Genomic DNA, 23,752 nt, shown 5'->3' on the forward strand with positions numbered 1-23,752 from the left:
ACCGACTGCAGTTTTTTTTTAATTGCGAGTCCTGTGATTAGCTTTTGGATGACTCATTAAAAAAACAGATAAGAAACTTTCTGATAAAATAATGACAGGAAAAATATTAAAATATAGTAGTCCATTCTCTTTGCCTATACTCCAATATCAATCCTTGATAGGGAAGACAATCTCTAGCCTGCAGTCCATATGTATTCTTGGCATTCTTCACATTCTACTAACTCTCCCTCTCTAATTATTTGCCTTCAATACATTGGTTCCTTTACCAGCTATAACCCATATTAGCTAGGGTTACTGCAGAAGTGATCAATAGGATAAACATAGCATGTGATGCTCAACTACAGTGACAGCCACTAACACAGCCATCTACAGAAGATCTGACACAAAGCACAACAACTGAAAAAGCTGATGTAGGTGTGTTTGTGTACTGTGTGCATGAATAAAGTCAGTTTTAAGTATAACACTGTTAGGGGGGGTAAGCTGTCTTACAAAAACATGTGAGCAATAAAAGAATAAAGTCTATAGGTAGTTTGTAGCTTAGCCTGGATAGTTTAATTTGATACAAAATTATTTCCACAAAGGAAGGTCTAACTAACTTCTAAGGCTCATCTAAGGGGTAGGACTCCAACTTGAGTACCAAACATATTCAACATTCTACCCAACTCAAAATTAGCATTAACAGCTTTATTAAGCAGCCACGGTGGTGCAGCGGTAACGTTGTCGCCTCATAGCAAGAGGTTCTCCCGTTCAATTCTCAGCTGGACCACCTTCTGTGTGGAGTCTGCATGTCCTTCCCGTGGTCGAGTGGCGCTCGAAAGACATGCGTGAATGGGCGTGCCTTCGTTGAAGGTTGGGTGTCGGGCTGGCACCTTGGCACCATAAAAATCGACTGCCAATCATTAGCGGAATGGAGCTCCACTGTGGCGACCCCTAACCGGGAAAAGACAAAAGAAAAACCACAACAGCCTTATTATGTTTTATGACTTGAGGACAAAAGAGCAGTTACTAATTGCTCATTTCATGAGCATGCATGTGTTTTAGCATGAAAGAAGCCCTCTATGAGAAGTAAAAAGATGCATTTTGGGGGGGGGGTTTTGGTCTGGGTACAAATTTCCTTTTTTAGTCAAAAATTAAAAATCTCTGCCAATTTCAGCCCCCTTAAAATTTCAGTTTCTCCTCAAAAATCACTGCATGAAATTAAAATTAACAAATATTAATACCTTCTGATCTTCTTTTTCTTGTTCTTTCAGCAGGCGCTCCAGATCTGCCATATCATTATGCCTGAAAAACTTAATGTTACTACGGGAGGCTTGAAGTCCTTTCTGAACAGCAAAACAAGCAGCTTCATCCCTGCAACAATAAAATTCAGATATTATGGTCCTTGAAGCACATACTGTACACTTCTAACATACACACAAAATTCAACATTCAAATGAGATAACGAATGCTACTTGTACAATCACATCAGCAGCCAATCATAGAAGCAGGAGATGCAATTCTGAAAAAAAAAATAAACCCCTTTAACAGGCACTTAAGAGAAAAAAAGGAAGACATCAATTTAAATGTTCTTAAGGTTATACATTTTAAAACTCCAAAACACCACAAAATTGAGTAAGCATGCAGTATATTCAGTTACAGATTTAATTTTAATAAAAAGCCCTGCCACATGCGTCAAAATGCATGACCTAAAAACACTCTTCAATGTGTTACTAACATCTCCTAGCATACTCTGATATGAAAAAAATTGAGTTCTATTTATGTAAGATATGACTTACACGAGACACAAAATGCATTTTCTGCAATAAAAAAAGTCTGAGAGTTACAAACATTTAAGGCAACAAATGCATCAGGTAAAGAACTGCACACTATTCAATGGAGGAAGGAGTCTGCATAAGAGCTGGCACATGGTCAAAAGGGACCCTAGGCAAAGTAATGGACTGTATTCCTCGCTCCCCCAACCATAACAATATCCCATTTCTAAGCTCTCCCTCTCCTCAATTACCATAACACAATGTTCCAACTTATCAGTGCATGGGTGTATGACATTTCATTGAATAAGAACTCAGCACAATTCAATGAAATGTCAGTTGGTTGAACCACAATTCAATGAAAACATTCTTAACAATGAATACAACATACATTTTTTTCCCCTGGAGCCAAGACTCCCCACACCTTCCTTATTACTATATGCTAATGCTAAGATTCTACAACAGGTGAGTGTAGGAAAAAAACATGTACAGTAAATCAGTGCTGGTGTACAAACTTCTACACATCTGAGGAAAAAAACATGACAATGGCCATGATCAATTCACACATAACTTATGTAAACTTACTTCCCTAACAGCTCATGAAAGCAGAAATGACATCACATACTGTATATAAACTACTACAGTTTTCTGCATCAATTATGACTTGGCAAAATGAGTTTTCAATCGTGTTTGATCATTTGTGATTAAGTAAAATGAGCCATCAATCGCATTACATGCACCCCCAGTGCACATACTACTTTTTTAAACTTCTATAACAGATTTGTATTTTATTTAAAACTAATATTTCAAATTTTATGACAAATACACTGACAACCATTTCATAGGTTCATAGGTTCATACTAGGCTATCTGCCCTAGGGCATTTATAAGCCTAGCCAGAGTATGTTTGGCTTTCGCCACCCATTTTAAATTAATTTTGCTATGCCCTTTTTCGAGGTTAGTATACTGTGCCTCTGTATAACAGTGACACAGAAGTGATACCCCGAGTAAACCTACGATCTCCCATCCACTCATCAAGATTCCTCTTGAAGAGAGTCAATGAGGGACTCTGCCTAACCTGGACTGGGATTTTATTCCAGAGTGAAGGGAGCCTCTGGGTTATGAATCTGTCCCTCCAGCATGTCCTATTTATTTCAGTGCTGAGGTTCAAGTCTCTCGAGTGTGTAGCTCGATGGGATTTGGATTTTTTGAGGTGCAGCATGTCCCTTAATTCGGGTTGGACATGGCCTTATCGTCAGGCACAGGTCACCTCTGAGCAGGCGGTATGCCACTGAGTAGAGCTGGAGTTTCTTTAACCGGCAGCATATGGCATCTGTTTGAGCCCTTTGATCCTCTTGGTGAGGTACTTTTGGGGTCTTTCCAGTTGCTGCAGGTGTTTGGTAAGGTACATCCCAAAGGGGCATTGTACTCGATTATGGGCCTGATGAGGGATGAGTAAAGAGGCACGATGACCTCCCTAATCTAGATGTGAATCCCTTCATGATTAGGTGGGCTATATAAAATGTTTTTCTAACCACTTTGGCCACGTGGTTGTCAAATGAGAGATTGCTATCAACTTGGGTCCCCAGGTCCCTAATTACTTCTTCTGTACTTAATGGATTACTACCTATGTGGTAATTTGTGGCACTTTGTTTTGCCAAAGGGGATGACTATACAGTTTTTGGTGTTTAGCTTGAGGCCATGGCTCTGGCACCAGTTGTCTGTTTCTAGGAGGCCCTTTTGGAGGATGCTTGTGTCAGCTGGAGAGTCGATTATGGTGCCCAGTTTGCAGTCATCTGCGAACTTGGTCAGCCACAGTCCTTCCGTGTTGGCCTGTACCTCCGAGAAATATATACCAAACAAGAGAGGTCCCAGGACTGAGCCTTGTGGGATGCCACTTGTAACTGGTTTGGAGTCTGACATGGCTCCAGCAATTCTAACCATGTGGGTTCTGTCCTTGAGCCAGTTTGCAACCCATCTAGTGACATAGGGGTTTATATTTAAGCTGGTGAGCTTATCTATAATGCCCAGTGGGGTATTGTATCGAAGGCTTTTGCGAGGTCCAGATAGGCTGTGTGGACCACCTTCCCTTCGTCAATGGCCTTGGTGACTGTTTCAAAGAAGTCAACCAGGTTTAAGAGGCAGGATCTGCCCTTAACAAAGCCAAACTGGGTAGGATCCAGTGTCTGTAGGTCCCCAATATCTTTATTTATGAGGTCCATGATGATCCTTTCCATAGCTTTGCAGACCAAGCTAGTCAGGCTTATGGGGCGATAGTTTCCAGGGTCCGTTGAGGCACCACCTTTGTGGAGAGGGACCACTGTTGCTGTACGCCACTCTTTGGGTACATATCCTGTAGTAAGGCTGAGATTGAACAGTAGTTTTATGTTTACGGAACAAAACATTCTCACAGTGAAAACAGACTTAGCGTAAGCAAAGTACAGTTGTGTACACTTACCATAAATGTAGATGTTCGAGTGTATTCACTGTTGCAGTCATTACATTTGGGTAATCTGCTGGCAGGTTGCCCTCAGTCAGCCTGATTAACAAAAGTCTTGGGTCCTGCGTCAGTTGCTGTCCCTTCTTCCATGACGTCAGGTCGTCAGGGGTATAAAACAAGCAGCCGACACCAATACATCAGTTTTTCTTGCCCCAGATGTCAGTTGCCCCCCAAATGGGGAGCAAATAAAATTAAAAACACAAAAAATATACCTCCAGTCCCAAAAGTAAATGCACCAAAAGGGCTTATAAGCATAGTGAAAGAAAGTATAGGTATAGTCAGAGAACAATAGGGGGCTGGAGGGAGGGTAACAATAACGCCCTTGGGACCCTGAGAAATAGTTTCAGGGTCAGCAGAAGGGTTTTTAAAGAGGAATTTGTGGGAGTCAGGAACCCTGTAATATATGTCTGGCTTACTAGGAGCCGGAGGCAGGGAATCAGGAGCCATGCTAGATTCTGAGAAAACATCATCAACAATGTCTAGAACAGGTGGAATAGCCAAAGGCCTATGCTGAGGAAGAAGGAGGAAATCCCTGAGCCTCTTTTTAGATTCTGAGAAATCCTGACTCTCCCAGTGAAAGTGTTCCCTTAAGGTATGCAAAGTTTCTCCAAAAGAAAAATCCTCAGCAGGAGAAGCAGAAGGGATGGAATCTTCTGCATCAAAGTCCTCATAAGGTGGAATAGATAATTCTTGATCAGAAGAACAATCAGAAGAAACAGAAATCCGATCTGATGATTCATAGTCAGCGCCTTGCCTAGGCCTCTTAGCGGGGGTGGGATGGGTACCCCTGATCAAGGTAATTAAATCTTCAGCCATTTTGATCATTTGTTTTTTAGCCATAGGGGCCTGTGCACGTGGCCCAAACGTCGTTTTTTTAGACATAGAAGTTGATTTTGGACTTACTTTTGAAGATGGTGTCTGTTTAATATACAAATCTTTAGGCCTGAAAACACTCTCAGTGCCGGTGCCTGCTCAGCAGCTCCAGACCCATCTAAGGTAGAGACATCCGCGGGTTCAATAAGTGTTTCGCGGCATACCGGACTCCGAATGGGTCTCAGTAGAGGTCTGCGAATCAAAAGTAGCAGGTATCAGGGGCTGCGAAAGCGCCTCACTGAGTACCGGTGAACCAGCGACTGGCTTAGGAGAAGCTAAGTCATCGGTTTTGGACCTCGACGGTCTGTCACTGTCTTCTTCTTTGTGTTTTTTAGGTATTCCGGTAGTCAGATTGCTAACCGACAACATTTCTGGATACTTAAATCTTGAGCCAAAATATTTTGATGCAAAAATATACAGACGCTTAATAGTGCATTGATTAAATTTAGCACAAAACTGACAGCAAGGCACGTTGTGGTCAGGGCCTAGGCAAGGAATACAGTACAAATGAAAATCCTTATGAGGTATTTGCTTCCCATAAGTAATACAATTATTAACTTTTACTGACATCGGTAAGGAGAAAAACAACAGGGAAACACTAAGAACATCTGACAGTTCATGTAGCCTGCTCTGAAGCGTAGGTATCTTCTGCAAGATTCCCTTATTGGGATGTGCAGGTAGGCTTCCTTTAAATCCAGTGTTGCCAACAAGGCATTTTTGCCTAGCATGGGGAAGCAGCTGATGAAGAGTTAGCATTTTGAATTTTGGGATTACCAAAAAAGTGTTTAGGATAGACAGGTCCAGGATAGGAAGTCAGGAATAGTCTTTTCTGGGTACCAGGAAAAGTCTGGAGTAGAAACCTTGCCCCCATTCTTCTTCTGGGACAGGCTGAAGAGCCCTGATGCTTAGAAGAGAGAGAACTTGCTTTTGAGCCTTTGCCCACTGATTTAGGGGTAGGTCTGGCCAACTGTTTGGGGCTGGTAAGGAGTGGAAGTGAAATCTGTATCCTTGGGAAACTATACTTAAAACCCATTTGTCTTGGGTAATGACTTCCCAGTTTTTTGCATGCAGGGCAATCTTTCCCCCTAAAGGAACAGTCAGTTGAGCAGGGCTTGGAAGGTTTAAAGTTAAGTCATTGTGACAGTTTACCATAGGGGGGTGTCTTACTACTCCCAGCTTTGGAAGTGGGAGCGCCCCCCACTGCTTAAGCCTGTGAGTACCTTGGGACTGAAGCCTGGGCATTCTGCTGGCTCTGGGTTTGGACTGAGAAGGCCTGGAAGAGAGAGTAAAGGGGCAGTTCTTAGAAGGCCAGTGCCTACTAAATTTGGGAGGCTGTATTTGAAGGAAATCTTTAACAGTTTGCATAGATTTAGCTTTTTCCTCCATCTTTTTAAGTACTTCTTCTGCTTAGTTGCCTTGGTTTAAGGGAGCATCCGGTAATTTAGCTTTAACATGATCTGGCAAAGATTGCTCCTTAAGCCAAGCAGGCCTGCTAAGTACAGACCCAGTGACAGCAGCCTTGCAAGATGCCTCTAATGAATCAAAACCACATTGCAAAGTATGTTTTCCAACTTGTTCAGCAGAATGCATTAAATCCTGTAATTCTTTATTTTCAGCACAGTCAGGAATCAACATAATTTTCTGTTTAAGCAATCCAATAATATGCTGCTGATACTTTTAACATATGAAACTGGCGGTTTAAGGCCCTAATGGCCAAAGTTGCAGAAGTGTATACCTTCTTACCCCATCTGTCCAGGGCCCTGAAAACTCTATCAGAAGGGCTAGGGTTTTTGGCAGTAGTAGACTTAATGCCTTTGGGTCCCTGTGAAATGGTCTCATGATCCGCAGTAGGATTGTTAAAGAAGAACTTGTGAGAGTCAGGTACCCTGTAATACCTATCAGGTTTTCTGGGAGCCGGAGGTAAAGAGTCAGGGGCCAGGCTACATTCCAAGAAGGCATCATCTACAATGTCCAATATAGGAGGGATAGCTAAAGGCCTGTGTTGAGGTCGGAGTAAGAATTCCCTAAGCCTCTTTTTGGAGTCAGAGTAATCCTGGCTTTCCCAGCGGAAATGCTCCCTAAGAGTATGCAAGGTTTCATCAAAAGTGAAATCCTCTGGAAGGGAAGCAGAAGGAATGGAGTCCTCTGCATCAAAATCCTCATAGGTAGATAAGGGCAACTCCTGGTCATCAGAGAAAACAGAAATTTCAGAATCCTGATCAAAAGAATCAGAAGGAAAATCAGTTCTAGGTCAGTAGGCCTGAATATACCCTCAGAAGCCAGTGCCTGCACAGCAGCTCTGGACCCATCCAAGGTAGAGACATCCACAGTTTCCATCTGAAGTAGCGGGTATTAGGGGCTGCGAAAGCACCTCACTGAGTACCGGTGAACTGGCGACTAGCTTAGGAGAAGAGTAGTCGGCAGCTTTGGACCTATGCGGTCTTTCTCTGTCTTTATCTTTGCGTTTTTTCGGAATGTCAGTAGTTTGGTGGCTTACCAAAGCCATTTCTGGATAATTAAACCAACTACCAAAATATTTACATGCAAAAATGAACAGACGACGAATAGTTCGAGGTTTGAATAAGACACAAAACTGACAGCGAGGTACGTCGTGGTCTGGGCCTAAGCAAGGAATGCAGTACGAATGAAAATCTTTATGAGGTATTTGCTTTACAGAAATTGTTAACTTTTACTTACATCGGTTTAGAGCAAGAAAAAGGATCCCCAACGGGGAACTTAACTTAGTTGAAGACTTCAGATCTGAAACTCGAAAATGAAAATTTTACGAGTCGGCCAACTGCCACTTGCGAACTGCTTCTGCTTCGGGCACTGCACGGCAAGAAAGACTGATGTAATAGTGTCGGCTGCATGCTTTATACCCCTGACTACCTGACATCATGGAAGATGAGACAACAACCGACGCAGGACCCAAGACTTTGATAATCAGGCCGACTGGGGGCTACCTGCAAGCAGATAACCCAAATGTAATGACTGCAACAGTGAAACATGAAGAACATCTGTCTACGTACATCTAAGTTATGCAACAAATATTCTCCTTTATTTTGATAGTTAGGAAAGGACACTGAAAGATGATTAGGTTGAAAAAAGTTGTGTTCTGTAGCAACCTTGGTAATGAAAGGATTCACCCTTAAAGTTACCCTGAGATAAGGTGAAACCTTAAAAAGTATGTGTAGCTCAAACTCTTCCAGCAAACATGTTATGGCAGACATTATAAAGGCTACATCAATTCTAAATGTGAGAAAACAAAAAAGAGAAATTTCTTCACTGTACAAAACCACCACTGAGAACAAACAGTATTTTACATATGGAGACTGCTCCCTTCCTCCAAACACGCTACCAGCAAGACAATTTCTTCTGCTGTAAATATACTAGGTAGTACTGGCAAAATACAATACAGATTACCTACTGAACAGATATTACAGCCACAACGAAAATGTTTTTTTCATGACAACTTCATATCTACTGTTGATACATTCTCAAATGGGGGGTTTGCATGTTCAGCCTCAAATTAAATTCTAATCCTAAGGAGGGCCAGAAGGACATAAAAGGAAGATCCCTTTGAGAAAGGCCTTACACAGTTTATGCAAGGTTAAGGACTGGTTCTGGAAGTCAGTATGAAAGGAAGAAATTGCCAACAGAACCTTTATTGTAGAAAAACTAGAACCTGAGCAGAAGGCAAGAAAATGCAAGAGATCTTTACTGGGATCTGCAAAGGGATCATCCTTTTGATTGTCTGCCCAAATGGCAAATATCTTCCATCTGCTCTGACAAACTTTTCGAGTGGAAGGTTGTTCCGAGACTGTTAGGATACTTAATACATCTTGAGGAAGGGAAGAATCCCTTGCCATCAGCAGAACTGGGGAAACCACGCATTCAATTTCAGATTGGGGAGATTCGGGTTCATTTCTCCAGAGGGATGAGATACAACATCTGGAATTGGGTCTAAGAAAGTACAGTTGTGTACCTACCATAAATGTAGATGTTTGAGTGTATTCACTGTTGCAGTCATTACTATTGGGTTATCCTGCTGGTAGGCTACCCGCAGTCAGCCAGAATTCCAAAGTCTAGGTCCGGCGTCGGTTGCTGTCGCCTCTTCCCTGATGTCAGTGCGCCAGGGGTATAAAAGATGCAGCCGACGCCATTTTCTTCAGTTTTTCTTGCCCCAGATGTCAGGTGCCCCCAAAATGGTAGGTTAAAACATTATGCCAATAATTATGCATGCAGTAAAATAAACATTTCCTTCATCTACAAGCAAATACACCACATAGGTTGTATAAGATAGAGAATAATAGGTAAGTCCCAGCCAAGAAAAGGGGGATGGTGGGTGGGTAACCTGGACTGCAACAGTGAATACACTCGAACATATACATTTATGGTAGGTACACAACTGTACTATGTTCATCGTGTTTCACTGTTGCAGTCATTACTATTGGGTTGAATCCCAAAGCTGAAGTTGGGTGGCTGGGCCTAAATAGGATTAGGTGCGGCTATAAGGCCCTGCAGAACTGCAGTGGCAAAGCCTGCTCTGGATTTAGAGTAGAGAGGTAAATGGTAGTGCTTTGTAAAAGTGTGCACTGAACTCCAAGTTGCAGCCTCTAAAATGTTTTTTGTTGGTACTCCTCTGAGAAAGGCTGCTGAAGTGGCTGCTGCCCTGGTTGAATGAGGCCTAATGCCCTTGGGCACGGATTTGCCATGGTGTGAGTAGCAGAAACGAATGCAGTGGCCTATCCATTTTGAAACAGTCTGTTTTGAGATAGGCTTTCCTTGAGATCCTGCAGCATATGCCACTAAAAGTTGCTCAGTCTTTCTGAAAGCTTTCGTTCTGTCCAAGTAGAAGCGTAGTTGTCTGTGTATGTCCAAAGAATGCAGAAGTCTCTCACCCTTATTCTGTGGGTTTGGATAAAACGTAGGCAAATGAATGGTTTGGTTAAGGGCCCCACTGGATACTACCTTAGGCATAAATGTTGGGTTCGTCCTTAGAGAAACCCTGTCTGGATGGAAAATGATGAAAGGTTCCACAGCCATGAGTGCCTGTAATTCTGAAACTGGTCTTGCAGAGGTTATTGCGAGGAGCAGGGCTGTTTTCCAAGATAAAAACTTTATATCAGCTGCATTGGCTGGCTCAAAAGGCGGCAGTGTGAGTTTTTCCAAGACATAATTGAGGTCCCATGCGGGTATTGGGGCTCTCCTTGGAGGTCTAATGTTTTTGGCCCCTCTGAGGTACTGCTTTAGCAGTGGATGGGAAAAAATAGGGAGGTTCCATATTGTAATGAGCTCAAATGGCAGAGGCATGAATTTTAATAGATGCAAAAGATAGACCTTTGTCCAGCATCTCAGTTAGGCATTGTAAAATCTGAGGAATGTTTGGTACAGATGTGTCAATTCCTTGTGCCTGGTTACAAGCACAGAATCTTTTCCATTTTCCTGCATAAGATTTTTCTGGTACTGGGCCTCCTGGCCTCCAAAATAACATCCATCACTGCTTTAGAGAGAGGTGTGTTTTGAATGTTTACATTATTCGCCATGCTGCCAGATTTAGGGTCCTGAGTTGGCTGTGCAGAATCTGATTGTTTCGCTGGGTCAGTAAATGAGGGATTAGAGGCAATGTCCAGGCTGGGCCTTGAGACAAGCTTTTTAGGATTGGGTACCAGTGCTGGCGTGGCCAGTCTGGGGCAATCAGAATCATTTTTGGCTGCTCTTATCTGACCTTTAGGAGTACCTTAGGGAGGAGAGGCAGAGGAGGAAAGGCATATACTGTTAGATTTTTCCAGCTGAATGATAGAGCATCCACTTTCCATGCTTGCTTGTGATAAGTCCTTGTGCAGAATCTCCGTAGTTGGCAATTGTGGGGAGAGGCGAATAGGTCTATGTCTGGGCATCCCCATTTCTTTATTATCATGCTGAAAACTTGTGGATCCAGTTTCCATTCGTGGGGATCCGTGAGGTTTCTGCTTAGTTCGTCTGCCAGAGTATTGTTCTTTCCTGGCAGGAATTGTGCTTGCAGATGTACTTAAAAAGTCAATGCTGTGTCCCACAAAGTCATGGCTTGTCTGCAGAGGGGGTAAGAATGCATGCCTCCCTGCTTGTTTATGTACCACATGACTGCAGGATTGTCCATCCTTGTCAGTAGTAGTCCTGGATGGAGTAGATCCTTGAAAGCGGTCAGGGCATTCTGAACAGTTAGCATCTCTTTTTGATTGATATGTAGATGCATTTGGCTTGTAGGCCATGTGCCCTGAAAACATTTTCCTGCCATGTGTGCTCCCCAGGCATAATCTGATGCATCTGTTGTTATTGACTGGCTGTGGGTTGAGTGAATGGTTGTCCCTTGTTGAGGTGACAGGCTTGTGCCCACCATCGAAACTCCTGTTGCACGCAAGGAATGAGGGTAAATAATGCTTCCAGGCTTTGACAATGTTGAGTCCAGACACTTTTTAGTTACCATTGAAGTTTCCTCATAAGCAGTTTGGCATATGGAATTAGTAGAATGCAGGATGCCATGAAGCCCAAAGCCTGATAACTGGGTCTGTGTTGCAAAGATTTTGAAATAAGAAGTTAGTTGCCTTTGTTTGTTTGGCATGAGATAAGCCATCAGGGCAGTTGTATTTAAGCTTGCACCCAGGAATATTATCTCTTGAGAAGGTACTAGTTTTGATTTCTTTTCGTTTACTGTGTACCCTAGGCAAATTAATAATCTTTTTACGAACGCCAGATGCTTTAGTAGAGTGTCTTTGTTCTCTGCTTGTATAAGGCAGTCGTCCAAGTAAGGATATATTTGAATTCCTCTTTGTCTGCAAAATGCAATTACTGGTGCCAGGCATTTTGTGAAGACCCTGGACGCAGTAGATAAGGGCAGTGCAGAGAATTGGTAGTGCACTGAGCCAGCTATGAATCTGAGGTATCTTCTGCAAGATTGTCTGATTGGGATATGCAGGTATGCCTCTTTTCCAAAGTTACGAGCCAAGCCTTCTTGCCCAGCATGGGCAGAAGCTGCTGCAGAGTTAACATTTTGAATTTTGGAACGTCCAGAAATGTGTTTAGAATAGACAGGTCCAGTATTGGTCTTCAGGCTTTGTCCTTTCTGGGTACCAGGAAAAGTCTTGAGTAAAATCCTTGTCCCTGCTCTTGCTGTGGTACTTGCTGAATGGCCCTCATGTTCATAAGGGACTAAACTTGTTTGTATGCCTCTGCCCATTGATTGTGTGGCAGGTTTGGCATCCCTTTTGCCTTTGGGAGGGTGTGAAAGTGGAACCTGTATTCCTGGGATGCTATATTCAATACCCATTTGTCCTGGGTGATCATGTGCAAATTTTTAGAAAGAAGTGCTAGTTTTCCCCCCTAAGGGGGCTGCAAGAAGATAAGTGCTTGGTGCTGGTAAACTGAAGTCATTGGGACAGTTTCCTGTATGGCTGTGTTTTGTCTTCTCCACTTTTGGAGGTAGAAGCGCCCCACTGTTTAGGCCTGTATAAGCCCTGGGGCTGGGATCTGCCTCTGGGGCATCTGTATCTGCCTCTTTGTGGCCTGTCTGACACTGGAAAGGACCAACTTTTTGTAGGCCAGTTCCTGCTAAATCTTGGTGGCTGAACCTGTAAGAAATCCTTTACCGTTTGCATTGATTTCGCTTTGTCCTCCATTTTCTTCAAAACCTCCTCTGCTTTAACACCAAATAAGGTATCATGCTGTAATGGAGCATCTAATAATTTTGCTTTTCTTTAACATGATCTGGCAGATTTTGTTCCTTTAACCAAGCATGTTTCCTAATGACAGAACCCGTAACTGCGGCCCTGCAGGAGGCCTCCAGAGAATCAAAACCACATTGCAATATATGCTTTCCCACTTGTTCAGTAGCATGCAATAAATCCTGTATTTCCTTATTTTCTGCACCATCAGAGCTGGTCAACATTTTTTGTTTTAACAGTGACATTAAGTATTGCTGACATTTAATCATATGAAATTGACAATTTAAAGCCCTCACAGCCAAAGTAGCAGAGGTGTAAACCTTTTCCCCCATCTGTCTAGTGCCTTTGAATCCCTGTCAGAAGGGATAGGGTTTTTTGCAGTAGCGGCCTTAACCCCTTTGGGACCCTGAGAAATAGTTTCTGGGTCAGCAGCAGGGTTTTTATAAAGAAATTTATGAGACTCTGGAACCCTGTAGTATCTGTCTGGTTTAATAGAAGCTGGAGGTAAGGAATCAGGAGAAAGACCGGATTCTGTAAATACATCATCTACAATGTCTAGCACGGGGGAATAGCAAGAGGCCTGTGCTGAGATAGTAAAAGAAAATCTCTAAGCCTTTTCTTTGATTCTGAATAATCTTGGCTCTCCCAGTGGAAGTGCTCCCACATGGTATGCAGGGTTTCCCCAATAGAATAATCCTCAGGAGGAGAAGCTGAAGGAATAGATTCTTCAGCATCAGAATCCTCATAGGGAGGAAGAGAGTATTCCTGTACAGAAGAGGAGTCAGAGGAAATGGAAAGCTGATCTGAAGAGTCATAGTCTGTCTCTTGCCTAGGCCTCTTGTCAGGAGGGGGATGGGAACCCCTGATCAAAGTAATAAGATCTTCGGCCATTTTGAGCATCTGTTTCTCAGGCATGGAAGTTTGTCCTGGAGAATGCTGTACTTGTTTCTTGGTCTTTAGAGCTGCTTTAGTCTTTGCTTTAGAAGCTGAAGCAGGCTTTACATATAACTGTGTAGGTCTGAAAACACCCTCAGAAGCCGATGCCTGCTCAGCGGCTCCTGACCCATCTGAGGGAATGATTTCAGTGTGTCAAATACCTTGAGTATCCAAAGGCCTAGATGGCTCCACGTGGGTCGTCAGCGGCCTGTGGCTCTGAGGTAGCGGGCGTCAGGGGCTGCAAAAGTGCCTCACTGAGAACCGGCGACTGGCTTAGCTGAAGCCTGGTCGTCGGTTTTGGATCTCGGATGCCTGTCCTTCTCTTTTTCCTTGTGTTTTTTAGAAACTCCGGTCGTCGGCTCCTCCGACGGCATTATATAATTGAATTTTCGGCCAAAGTAATGAAAAGCAAAATCAAACCGACGCTTAATAGTGCGTTAGTTGAATCTAGCACAAAAAGTACAGTTTTGTACCTACCATAAATGTAGATGTTCGAGGGCTATTACAGCTGCAGTAGTTACATATGGGTTTTCAGCCGGCAGGCGGTCCCTCGGTCGGCCGAATTCCAAAGTCTTGGTCCGGCGTCGGTTGTTGTCGCGTACTCTTCTGACGTCAGGAAGGCTAGAGTATAAAAGACACAGCCGACGCCATCTTCTTCAGTCTTTCTTGCCCCAGATGTCAGGTGCCCCCAAAAGGAAGGCAATACATAAATTAGTGTAATACACGGATGTAAGCAAATAAAACATAGTAGGATAACCCAGTCAGCAGGTATGAATAGGTATTCAAACCCCAAGGTCTTACCAAGAGGGGAAGGAGGGTGGGAAACCTGTACTGCAGCTGTAATAGCCCTCGAACATCTACATTTATGGTAGGTACAAAACTGTACTATGTTCATCGTGCATTACAGCTGCAGTAGTTACATATGGGTAGAATCCCAAAGCTATGTATAGGGTGGTAGGTACTATACGGAACTGGGTTGAGCTAGAATGCCCTGCAAAACTGCAGTGGCAAAGCCTGCTCTAGTTCTGGAGTATAAAGGCAGATGGTAATGCTTTGTGAAAGTATGTACAGAACTCCAAGTGGCTGCCTCCAAGATCTCTTTAGTAGGCACTCCTCTGAGGAAGGCTGTAGAGGTGGCTGTGGCCCTAGTGGAGTGGGATCTGATACCAGTAGGTACGGGCTTTCCATGATGGGAATAACAAAAGCGTATGCAGTGACCAATCCACTTGGAAATGGTCTGTTTAGTTACAGGTTTCCCTTGACCCCCCACAGCATAGGAAACTAGGAGTTGATCTGATTTTCTGAATGACTTGGTTCTGTCCAAGTAGTAACGTAGCTGCCTATGGATATCTAAAGAATGAAGCAGCCTTTCCCCTTTGTTTTGAGGATTAGAGTAGAAGGTAGGAAGGTGGATGGCCTGGTTTAGGGCTACCCTAGATACTACTTTAGGCATAAAGGAGGGGTTAGTACAGGGAAACCCTGTCCTGATGGAATATTAGGAATGGCTGCACCGCCATGAGGGCCTGTAACTCAGAAACCCTACGAGCTGAAGTGATGGCCAGTAGAAAAGCTGTTTTCCAGGACAAATATTGTAATTCTGCTGAAGCAGCTGGTTCAAAAGGAGGCAATGTCAATTTTTCCAGTACATAGTTAAGGTCCCAAGCTGGTACTGGTTGTTTCCTTGGAGGCCTTATGTTCTTAGCCCCTCTGAGGAACTGTCGTAGAGGGTGTGAGAATAAAGGAGGATCCATGTTGAATTCTGCAGATATTGCTGAGGCATGTATCTTGATTGAGGAAAAGGAAAGTCCCTTGTTCAAAAGTTCAGTTAGGTACTGTAACATCTGAGGCAGGTTTAATTTTCTAGGATCCTGTCCTCTTTCTTCATTCCAACAGCAAAACCGCTTCCATTTTGCGGAGTAAGCTTTTCTTGTAGATGGTCTTCTAGCCTCCAAAATGACATCCTGCACTTCTTTGGAGAGTAGTGCCTGATGTGAAGTTAAGGGATTTTCCATGCAGCTAGACTGAGAGTTTTGAGCTGACTGTGAAGAGTTTTGAAATTGTTCTGCGTCAGCAGTAGAGGTGTTAGAGGCAGGGGCCACAGAGGAGTGTGTGTTAGGTTCCTCAATAGTGGATACCAATGTTGTCTCGGCCAGTCTGGAGCAATCAGTATCATCCTTGGCTTGTCTGTTCTTGCTTTCAGAAGCACCTTGGGCAGTAGAGGTAGTGGTGGGAATGCATAAACTGACCAAGTTGTCCATGTGAATGAAAGGGCGTCCACTTTCCAAGCCTTTGGGTGGAAGGTCCTTGAGCAAAACTTTTTTAATTGATGATTTTTGTGGGAGGCAAAAAGGTCTATGTCTGGCCTTCCCCATGCTTGAACAATCTCTGTGAATACGTCTGGATGTAGCCTCCATTCGTGAGGGTCTGTCATATGCCTGCTCAGAGTGTCTGCCAGTGTGTTTTCCATTCCTGGTAGGTACTGAGCTTGGAGTTCTATTTGGTTTTCCAGAGCTAGATTCCAAAGAGTCATGGTTAATCTGCACAAGGGGTATGAGTGAGTCCCTCCTTGTTTGTTTATGTACCACATTACTGTGGTGTTGTCTGTTCTTATGAGCAGCTGTCCTGGATGCAGGAATTCTCTGAAAGCTGAAAATGCCTTTATTACTGCCAGCATTTCTTTTTGATTGATGTGAAGGTGCTTTTCTGTTTTGTGCCATCTGTCCTGAATGCACCTGTCCTTCATGTGCGCCCCCCAGGCGTAATCTGAGGCGTCTGTGGTTATGACTTGTGTAGCTTGAGGCTTGCAGAATGGGAGGCCTTTGTTTACTTTGCATGCTTGAGCCCACCATATGAATTCCTTTTGTAGGCAGGGAATTATTGGAATCTCCACTTCTAAGCTGTGACTGTGTTGAGACCATAGATTTTTTAGGTACCATTGAAGTTTCCTCATGTGCAGCTTTGCACATGGGATGAGAAGAATGCAAGATGCCATGAATCCCAGAGCCTGCAGGATTTTCCTTGCAGTAAGCCTGGTACTTTTTGCAAGCATTTTGAAGTAGTGAGATAGTTGCCCTTGTTTGTCTGTTGTTAGGTAAGCCATCTGAGTGTTTGTGTCCAAGTTGGCACCCAGGAAGGTAATTTTCTGAGAGGGTGTTAGTTTTGATTTCTCCTTGTTGATGGTGTATCCCAGAGTAATCAGTAAACGTGTCACATATGCTAGATGTTTGAGAAGTGAGTTTGCTGTCCGCTTGGATCAGGCAGTCGTCCAGATAAGGGTAAATTTGTATCCCTTGAAGTCTGCAGTATGCAATCACTGATGCCAGGCACTTGGTGAATACTCTGGGCAGTAGATAAGCCAAAGGGCAATGCAGAGAATTGATAGTGTTTTGAACCTGCAAGAAATCTGAGGTATCTTCTGCAACTTTGTCTGATTGGGACATGCAGGTATGCCTCCTTGAGGTCCAATGTTACCAGCCAAAACCCCTTGCCCAGCATGGGAAGGAGTTGCTGTAGTGTGAGCATCTTGAATTTTGGCACTAGAAGAAATGTGTTGAGAATGGATAAGTCCAGAATTGGTCTCCAGTCGCTTCCTTTCTTGGCACCAGAAAAAGCCTTGAATAAAACCTTGTGCTTGTTGGTGCGTAGGTACCTTTTGTATAGCCCCCATGTTTAGGAGCTTTGCAATTTGTAGTTGTGCCTCTACCCTTTGATTTTGTGGTAGGTTTGGCATGCCTCTCATTTTGGAAGAGTGTGGAAATGAAATTTGTAGCCTCTGTTTATTATGTCCAGAATCCACTTGTCTGTTGTGACAATACGCCAATTGTTTGCAAATAGTGCCAGTTTCCTCCCAAAGGTGCTGCCAGTTGAATTCTGCTTGGCATGGAAATGAGGGAGTCATTGAGTTTGCTTTCTGTACTGCTGTGCACTGTCGTCACCACTTCTTGGCGAGGTGATTGCCATTGTCTGCCTCTGTAGGATCCTTGGGTTTGTCCTCTGCCCCTTCCGTCTGTATCTGCCCCTTTGGGCTTTGTCAGTCGTTGGAAAGGACCAGTTTTTTGATGGCCAATTCCTGCTGAACCTTGGTGGCTGAACCTGTAAGAAAGCTTTGACAGTTTGCATAGATTTTGCCTTTTCTTCCATTTTACGTAAAATATCCTCAGCATTACCACCAAAAAGAACATCCTTATGTAATGGTGCATCCAGAATTTTTGCTTTCACTTGATCTGGAAGATTTTGTTCCTTAGCCATGCATGTCTGCGAATGACTGCTCCAGTGGCGGCTGATCTGCTTGAGGCCTCTAGTGCATCATAACCACATTGTAAGGTGTGCTTGCCCACTTGCTCAGCACTATGCATCATATCCTGCAACTCTTTTAAATCTGGTTGTTCAGGCTGTGACATTTTTGTTTTTAATTGTGATAACAGAAATTGCTGATATCTAATCATATGAAACTGGCAGTTTAAGGCCCTCATGGCAAGTGTGGCCGAGGTGTAAACTTTCTTTCCCCACCTTTCTAGAGATCTAGATTCCCTTTCGAAGGCAGTGGGTTCTTGGCCGTGGAAGCCTTAATTCCTTTAGGGCCTTGAGAAATAGTTTCAGGATCTGCATTATGGCCTTTATAGAGGAACTGATGAGAATTAGGAACTCTGTAATACCTATCAGGCTTAACAGGTGCAGGAGGCAGAGAATCAGGATTTAAACAGGCCTCCGTGTATACATCATCTAAAACCTCCAAAACAGGAGGAATAGCCAGAGGCCTATGCTGAGGTAACCAGAGGAATTCCCTGAGCCTTTTCTTGGAGTCGGAAAAATCTTGGCCTTCCCAATGGAAGTGCTCTCTCAAGGAGTGTAAAGTCTCCCCAAAGGAAAAATCCTCAGGGGGGGATACAGAAGGAATGGACTGCTCTGCATCCGAATCCTCAAAGGGAGAATAAGACTGTTCTTCAGCATCAGAATGTTCTGATAAAATGGAATCTTGGTCAGAAGGAGGAGAATCCTCCTCTACTCTGGGTCTCTTGTCAGGAGGGGCCTGTGAGCCTCTAATAAGAGTGATCAGGTCTTCAGCCATTTTAAGCATGTGCTTCTTAGGCGTGGGCCCAGGTCTTGGGCCTTGTGAGGCAGGCCTAGAAAGTTGCTTGGCTGATTTTGCTTTTGTAAAGGCCTTGATGGAGAAGGAAGATAAAGGCCGAAATACACCATGAGTGGATGTAGATCTATCCACATTGGTGGGTTCGACATGAGCAGGTGCTTGGTAGTAGTTTGGGAAAGGGCAAGAACCAGCGGTCTCAGGCACAGAAGACCCGCCGAGGGAGTGTCGGTAGTCAGGGACTGCAAAGGCGTCTCACTGAGAACCGCCCACGTGGAGCTTGTTTGGCGTGGTGTCGGTGGAGACCGCAGTTCTCGACTGACGGTCCTTTTTGCGTTTCTGGACATAGCGGTAGTCGGAGTGTCCGGCGACATTTTATAGTTAAACGCTTTCCCAAAATAATGTTCTCCCGACGCTTGATAGCGTTTATTGAAGGTAGCACAAAGCGGCAGCCTGAGACGTCGTGGTCTGGGCCCAAACAAGGTATGCAAAGGGAATGGAAATCCTTATGCGGTATTTGCTTCCCACAAGAAATACAATTATTAACTTTTTCTGACATCGGTCTGAGGCAAGAAAAGGTTCCAACGGGTACTTAGCTTTAATGAAGACTTGGTTCCAAATTCTTCGTAATTCAGGAGCTGGCCGACCGGCACTTGCGAACTGCTTCTGCTTCGGGCACCGCGCGGCAAAAAAGACTGGAGAAGATGGCGTCGGCTGTGTCTTTTATACTCTAGCCTTCCTGACGTCAGAAGAGTACGCGACAACAACCGACGCCGGACCAAGACTTTGGAATTCGGCCGACCGAGGGACCGCCTGCCGGCTGAAAACCCATATGTAACTACTGCAGCTGTAATGCACGATGAACATCAGACAGCTAGCAACGTTATGATCTGGGCCTAGGCAAGGAATACAGTAAGAATGAAAATCCTTATGAGGTATTTGCTTCCCACAAGAAATACAATTGTTAACTTTTTCTGACATCGGTCTGGAGCAAGAAAAAAGTTTCCCCAATGGGGTACTTAGCTTTAATGAAGACTTTGGATCTGAAATTCGTCTGTGAAAATCTCAGTAGTCGGCCGACCGGCACCTGCTAACTGCTTTTGCTTTGGGCACCGCACGGCAAGAAAGACTGAAGAAAATGACGTTGGCTGCATCTTTTATACCCCTGGCGCACTGACGTCAGGTAAGAAGTGACAGCAACAGACGCCAGACCTAGACTTTGGAATTCTGTCCGACTGCGGGTAGCCTGCCAGCAAGATAACCCAATAGTAATGATTGCAACAGTGAAACACGATGAACATCCAAAGGGACTCTCTCAGGTGAGGCTCCAGAAGAGGAAATCAGATCGGTCTCTGGACCAATATGAGGCTACGAACATGACACTCATCAAGCAATATATATCTCTCTGAAGACATCCTGGAATGAGGGAACAGTAGGTTATGCATAAACTAACCCATATGGCCAATGCTGAGACTGAGCATCCCTGGCTGAGTGTCCCAGAGGTAAGATCATGGTAAAGAATCTGTTGCATTTGGCATTGGACTGGGTAGCAAAAAGGTCATATCAGAGACTGCCCAGTGACAGACTATCTCCTTGATAATCACTGGATGGAAAGAACTCACATAAGGCACCAGGAGATCTTGGTGGAGTCTGTCTGCTAGAACACTAACCAAGCCGGGAATGTATTGCAACTAGAAAACAGTAAGAAGCCATTGCCCATTGTCACAGTCTCTTGGCTTTTCAACATAAAGGGTAGGATCTTATTCCTCCTTGCTTGCTGATGCACTGAACAGCCATCATGCTGTCCATCTGGATGGAAATCACTCCCTGAAGAAGGCAGTCCTGGAGTTACTGTGACACGAGGAGGACTGCTTTCATCTCCAAGACATTTATGTGAATTCTGCTCTCAGTTGCTGTCCAAAGATCTTGGACCATCTTCCCTTTGTAATACCCCTCCACCCTAGGGAGGAGGTATCCATGGTCACTGACGGTAATGAAAGATGGAAGGGCTTACCTTTCTATAGAAGAGGAGATGTGAGCCACCACTGGAGGTGGTTCCTGCAGGATTGAGTCAGAATTATGACCTTTGAAAGAGGGTGGTAAATTGGGTTCATTGAGTTTGAAAGAGCTAATTAAGAATTCTCATGTGATAACTGATGAACTGACACATGAGAACAGAGGATACCATGACACCAGATACTCTGAGTACTAAGGGTGCAGAAACAAGATTGCTCAGTAGCAGGGCTTCCACTGTTGAGGTCAGAGTTTAAAACCTCTCTGGAGGGAGAGAGACAATGGAGAGTGTGCTGTCTAGGTGGCAACCCAAGAAAATTAGATACTGTGAAATATCCAAGTTTGATTTTTGTGGGTTGGCAGAAATACCTAGGGAATTGCACAGTTAACAATACATAATCTCTGGCTTTGATAAATGACTCCATCAAAGGGGTGATCAGAAGCCAGTCGTCTAAGTATGAGAATACCTTGAATCCCAGGAGTGAAGATGAGACGCTACAACAGCCACACATTTGGTGAACACTGTGGAGAATGTGGTGATGTCAAATGGTAAGACTCTGAACTGATAGTGACTGGCTCTGATTTGGAAGTGTAAATATCTCCTTGAAACATTTGCTATCTTTATGTGTAGGTAAGTGTCCTGAGATCTATTTAGCACATCTAGTCTCTCTGTAATCAAGGGAGAATCAACTACTCTGTGATCATTCTGAATCATGTCTATTTCACAAAGATGTTGAGGAAGCTGAGATCCATGGGTCTGATGTCCTTGCTTTTCTCTGGAACCAGAAAGAATGTGGAATAAAATCCTGACCTCTCTAATCTAATGAGACCTCTTGGAAGTTTTTTTTTTTTTGTTTCCAATGAGAGTGGTAATCACTTTTCCTACAGCCTTTACTCGACTGTATGGAACATTCAGCAACAGAAGGCTTTTTTTGGGGGGGGGGCAAAATGAAATGTGATATTATATGGATGCAAACCCTCTTACTCAACTGTCTCATGTGATGGCAAAGCATGAGTTTGGTTACAGCAAGACTTGTTCCCAAACTGCCTCTAGAGGGGAGCAGTCGGGCAGATCTTCAGGGGTTCTGAAGTCCACGATCTAGGAAGGGCCAACAATACCCCTGATTTTGGTGACCATTGCAACCCAATGTCCTGCTCCCATTAAAGGGCCACTTCTGCCAAAGCTGCCCTCCCTCAGAAGGTGAGATTAACTGGAATTTAGACATGCAGAACTAGAGTTAAGAAGGTCCTTTTTGGTTCCTGTTAAAGGGGCATTGGGGAACCTTGAACTTCACTCTGAATGCAGGGGTCTACTTCACCCTGTCGAAGGCTGACAATATCAAAGCTGATATTGTCGGCACCAAAATGTCGAAAGCGAAAGTCATTGTGCGTGTAAATGGAAATTTCCGTAAGGGGAGAATTTTGTTTACTGCAATGTAGTGCGCTCTCGGAGTTGGTATATTTAAGCAGCGGGGGGTGTGGGGGATGCAGGGGGCTTGCCCCCTGCATAGAGCAATTTGTGTTGTGTTTTTTTTTGTGTGTTCGAAGTTCAGGGGTTTTGACATTTTCATGTCGATTATTAAACAGTCAGTTTGAGTTTTCGACAGCATAATATAAACGAGAATGCAGAGAAGGTTCTGCCATCTTGCTCACTCCTCTGCATTTTCTCTTTAATGCAGGATCCAAACAAGGCTGATCCTTCAAAGTGGGCATTCATAAATGATACTTTATGTTGTCCCCAAAGTCACACAGTCTGAGCCAAGCATGACATCTAATGGCTATGCTTGTACTGGCTTGTCCTTACTGCTCCATCAGCCATGTTGTGCATCAGGCACATGGAGAGGTTCATAACAGTCAACATAGTTGTCAGGGTAGCTTGTTACAGTTTCTGAGATCTGCAGTCCATGGATTCTTCACAGTAGATAGGACTTGCAGTGCCAGATCACTCTGGAATTTATTCATCTGAGTGACATTTTATTTTTTATTTTTATTTTTATTATTTTTATTAACATTTGTTGACCGGGAAAGTCCGACTAGGTTCCACAGATCCTGTTTTCAGCAGAGGCCCGGGGAGAAAATGCTCCAGGACATGAACAACCAATATGCCTGATGCATACACCCACTTCCCAACTCAGTTCATCACCATCAATTTCTTACTGGATGGACAGAAGTGTTTGCTGGGATAGTCTATGACCAGAAAAACTTATCCTTCAGGGCTTCCAGGGGATTTCCTCACACAAGTTGGTTTCCTGCCAAGTTCTCCTGACTGCCAGCTCAATGAGCTTGCCGGGGGGGGGGGCAATCAAAGTAGATGGTGTTCTCTCGTAGGCCTCAATCAATATGTCCTTCTCCAGGAGATGGGGTATTCTGTTGGCTAGGACCCCCTCTGTTGCATCAACTCCAGTATGTCGCAGAAAGGAAGAGTCCTCATGGGAGCCCTCTCTATCCTAAAGGCAGTATCTAACTTTGGTAACTCTTAAGGGGATCTATGTGCTTCCTCTTGCACACACTTGTCTTTGGTGGCTTGGGTGAAGTCGCTCTCAAATCAGAGAGAAAACTCTGTTCCTGGGCAGGTAGTTGGAGACTACTAGGAAGACTCTGTTCCTGGGCAGGTAGTTGGAGACTACTAGGAAGACTCTGACATGGATGTCAACGCAAAACAAGCACACACTGAAAGAAGGTCCAAGAGGGGAACCACAACTGGTGGAGCCTATGCACATACACTCTCAGGAAATATGATATTCTCCAACACCTGGAAGGCTGAGCCAACCTTCAATGGACTTAATGGACCAGTTTCCCTGGAGGAATCCCAAAAGTCAGGAAAGAGGGTAGCCCCAATGAGGAGAGTGAAGTTGAGAAAGCAAAGGCCAACATCTCAGGTGGCACCAAAAGTGAAG

General features: G+C 44.0%; 1 protein-coding gene across 1 annotated transcript in view; it reads right to left on the reverse strand.

Annotated features, from left to right (window-relative positions):
* SPTLC1 (serine palmitoyltransferase long chain base subunit 1) overlaps positions 1-23,752 on the reverse strand; it is a gene marked incomplete at its 5' end in the record, with an annotated part of 1,612,539 nt that overhangs the window by 875,431 nt on the left and 713,356 nt on the right. Inside the window, one exon of the mRNA XM_044060319.1 lies at positions 1,221-1,350. Within this exon, the coding sequence (XP_043916254.1) occupies positions 1,221-1,350 (130 nt within the window). The remainder of the gene's footprint in view (positions 1-1,220; positions 1,351-23,752) is intronic.

Source organism: Protopterus annectens, chromosome 2.part0 (genome assembly GCF_019279795.1).
Source record: "Protopterus annectens isolate FY-2018-M chromosome 2.part0, PAN1.0, whole genome shotgun sequence".
Lineage (NCBI taxonomy): Eukaryota > Metazoa > Chordata > Ceratodontiformes > Protopteridae > Protopterus > Protopterus annectens.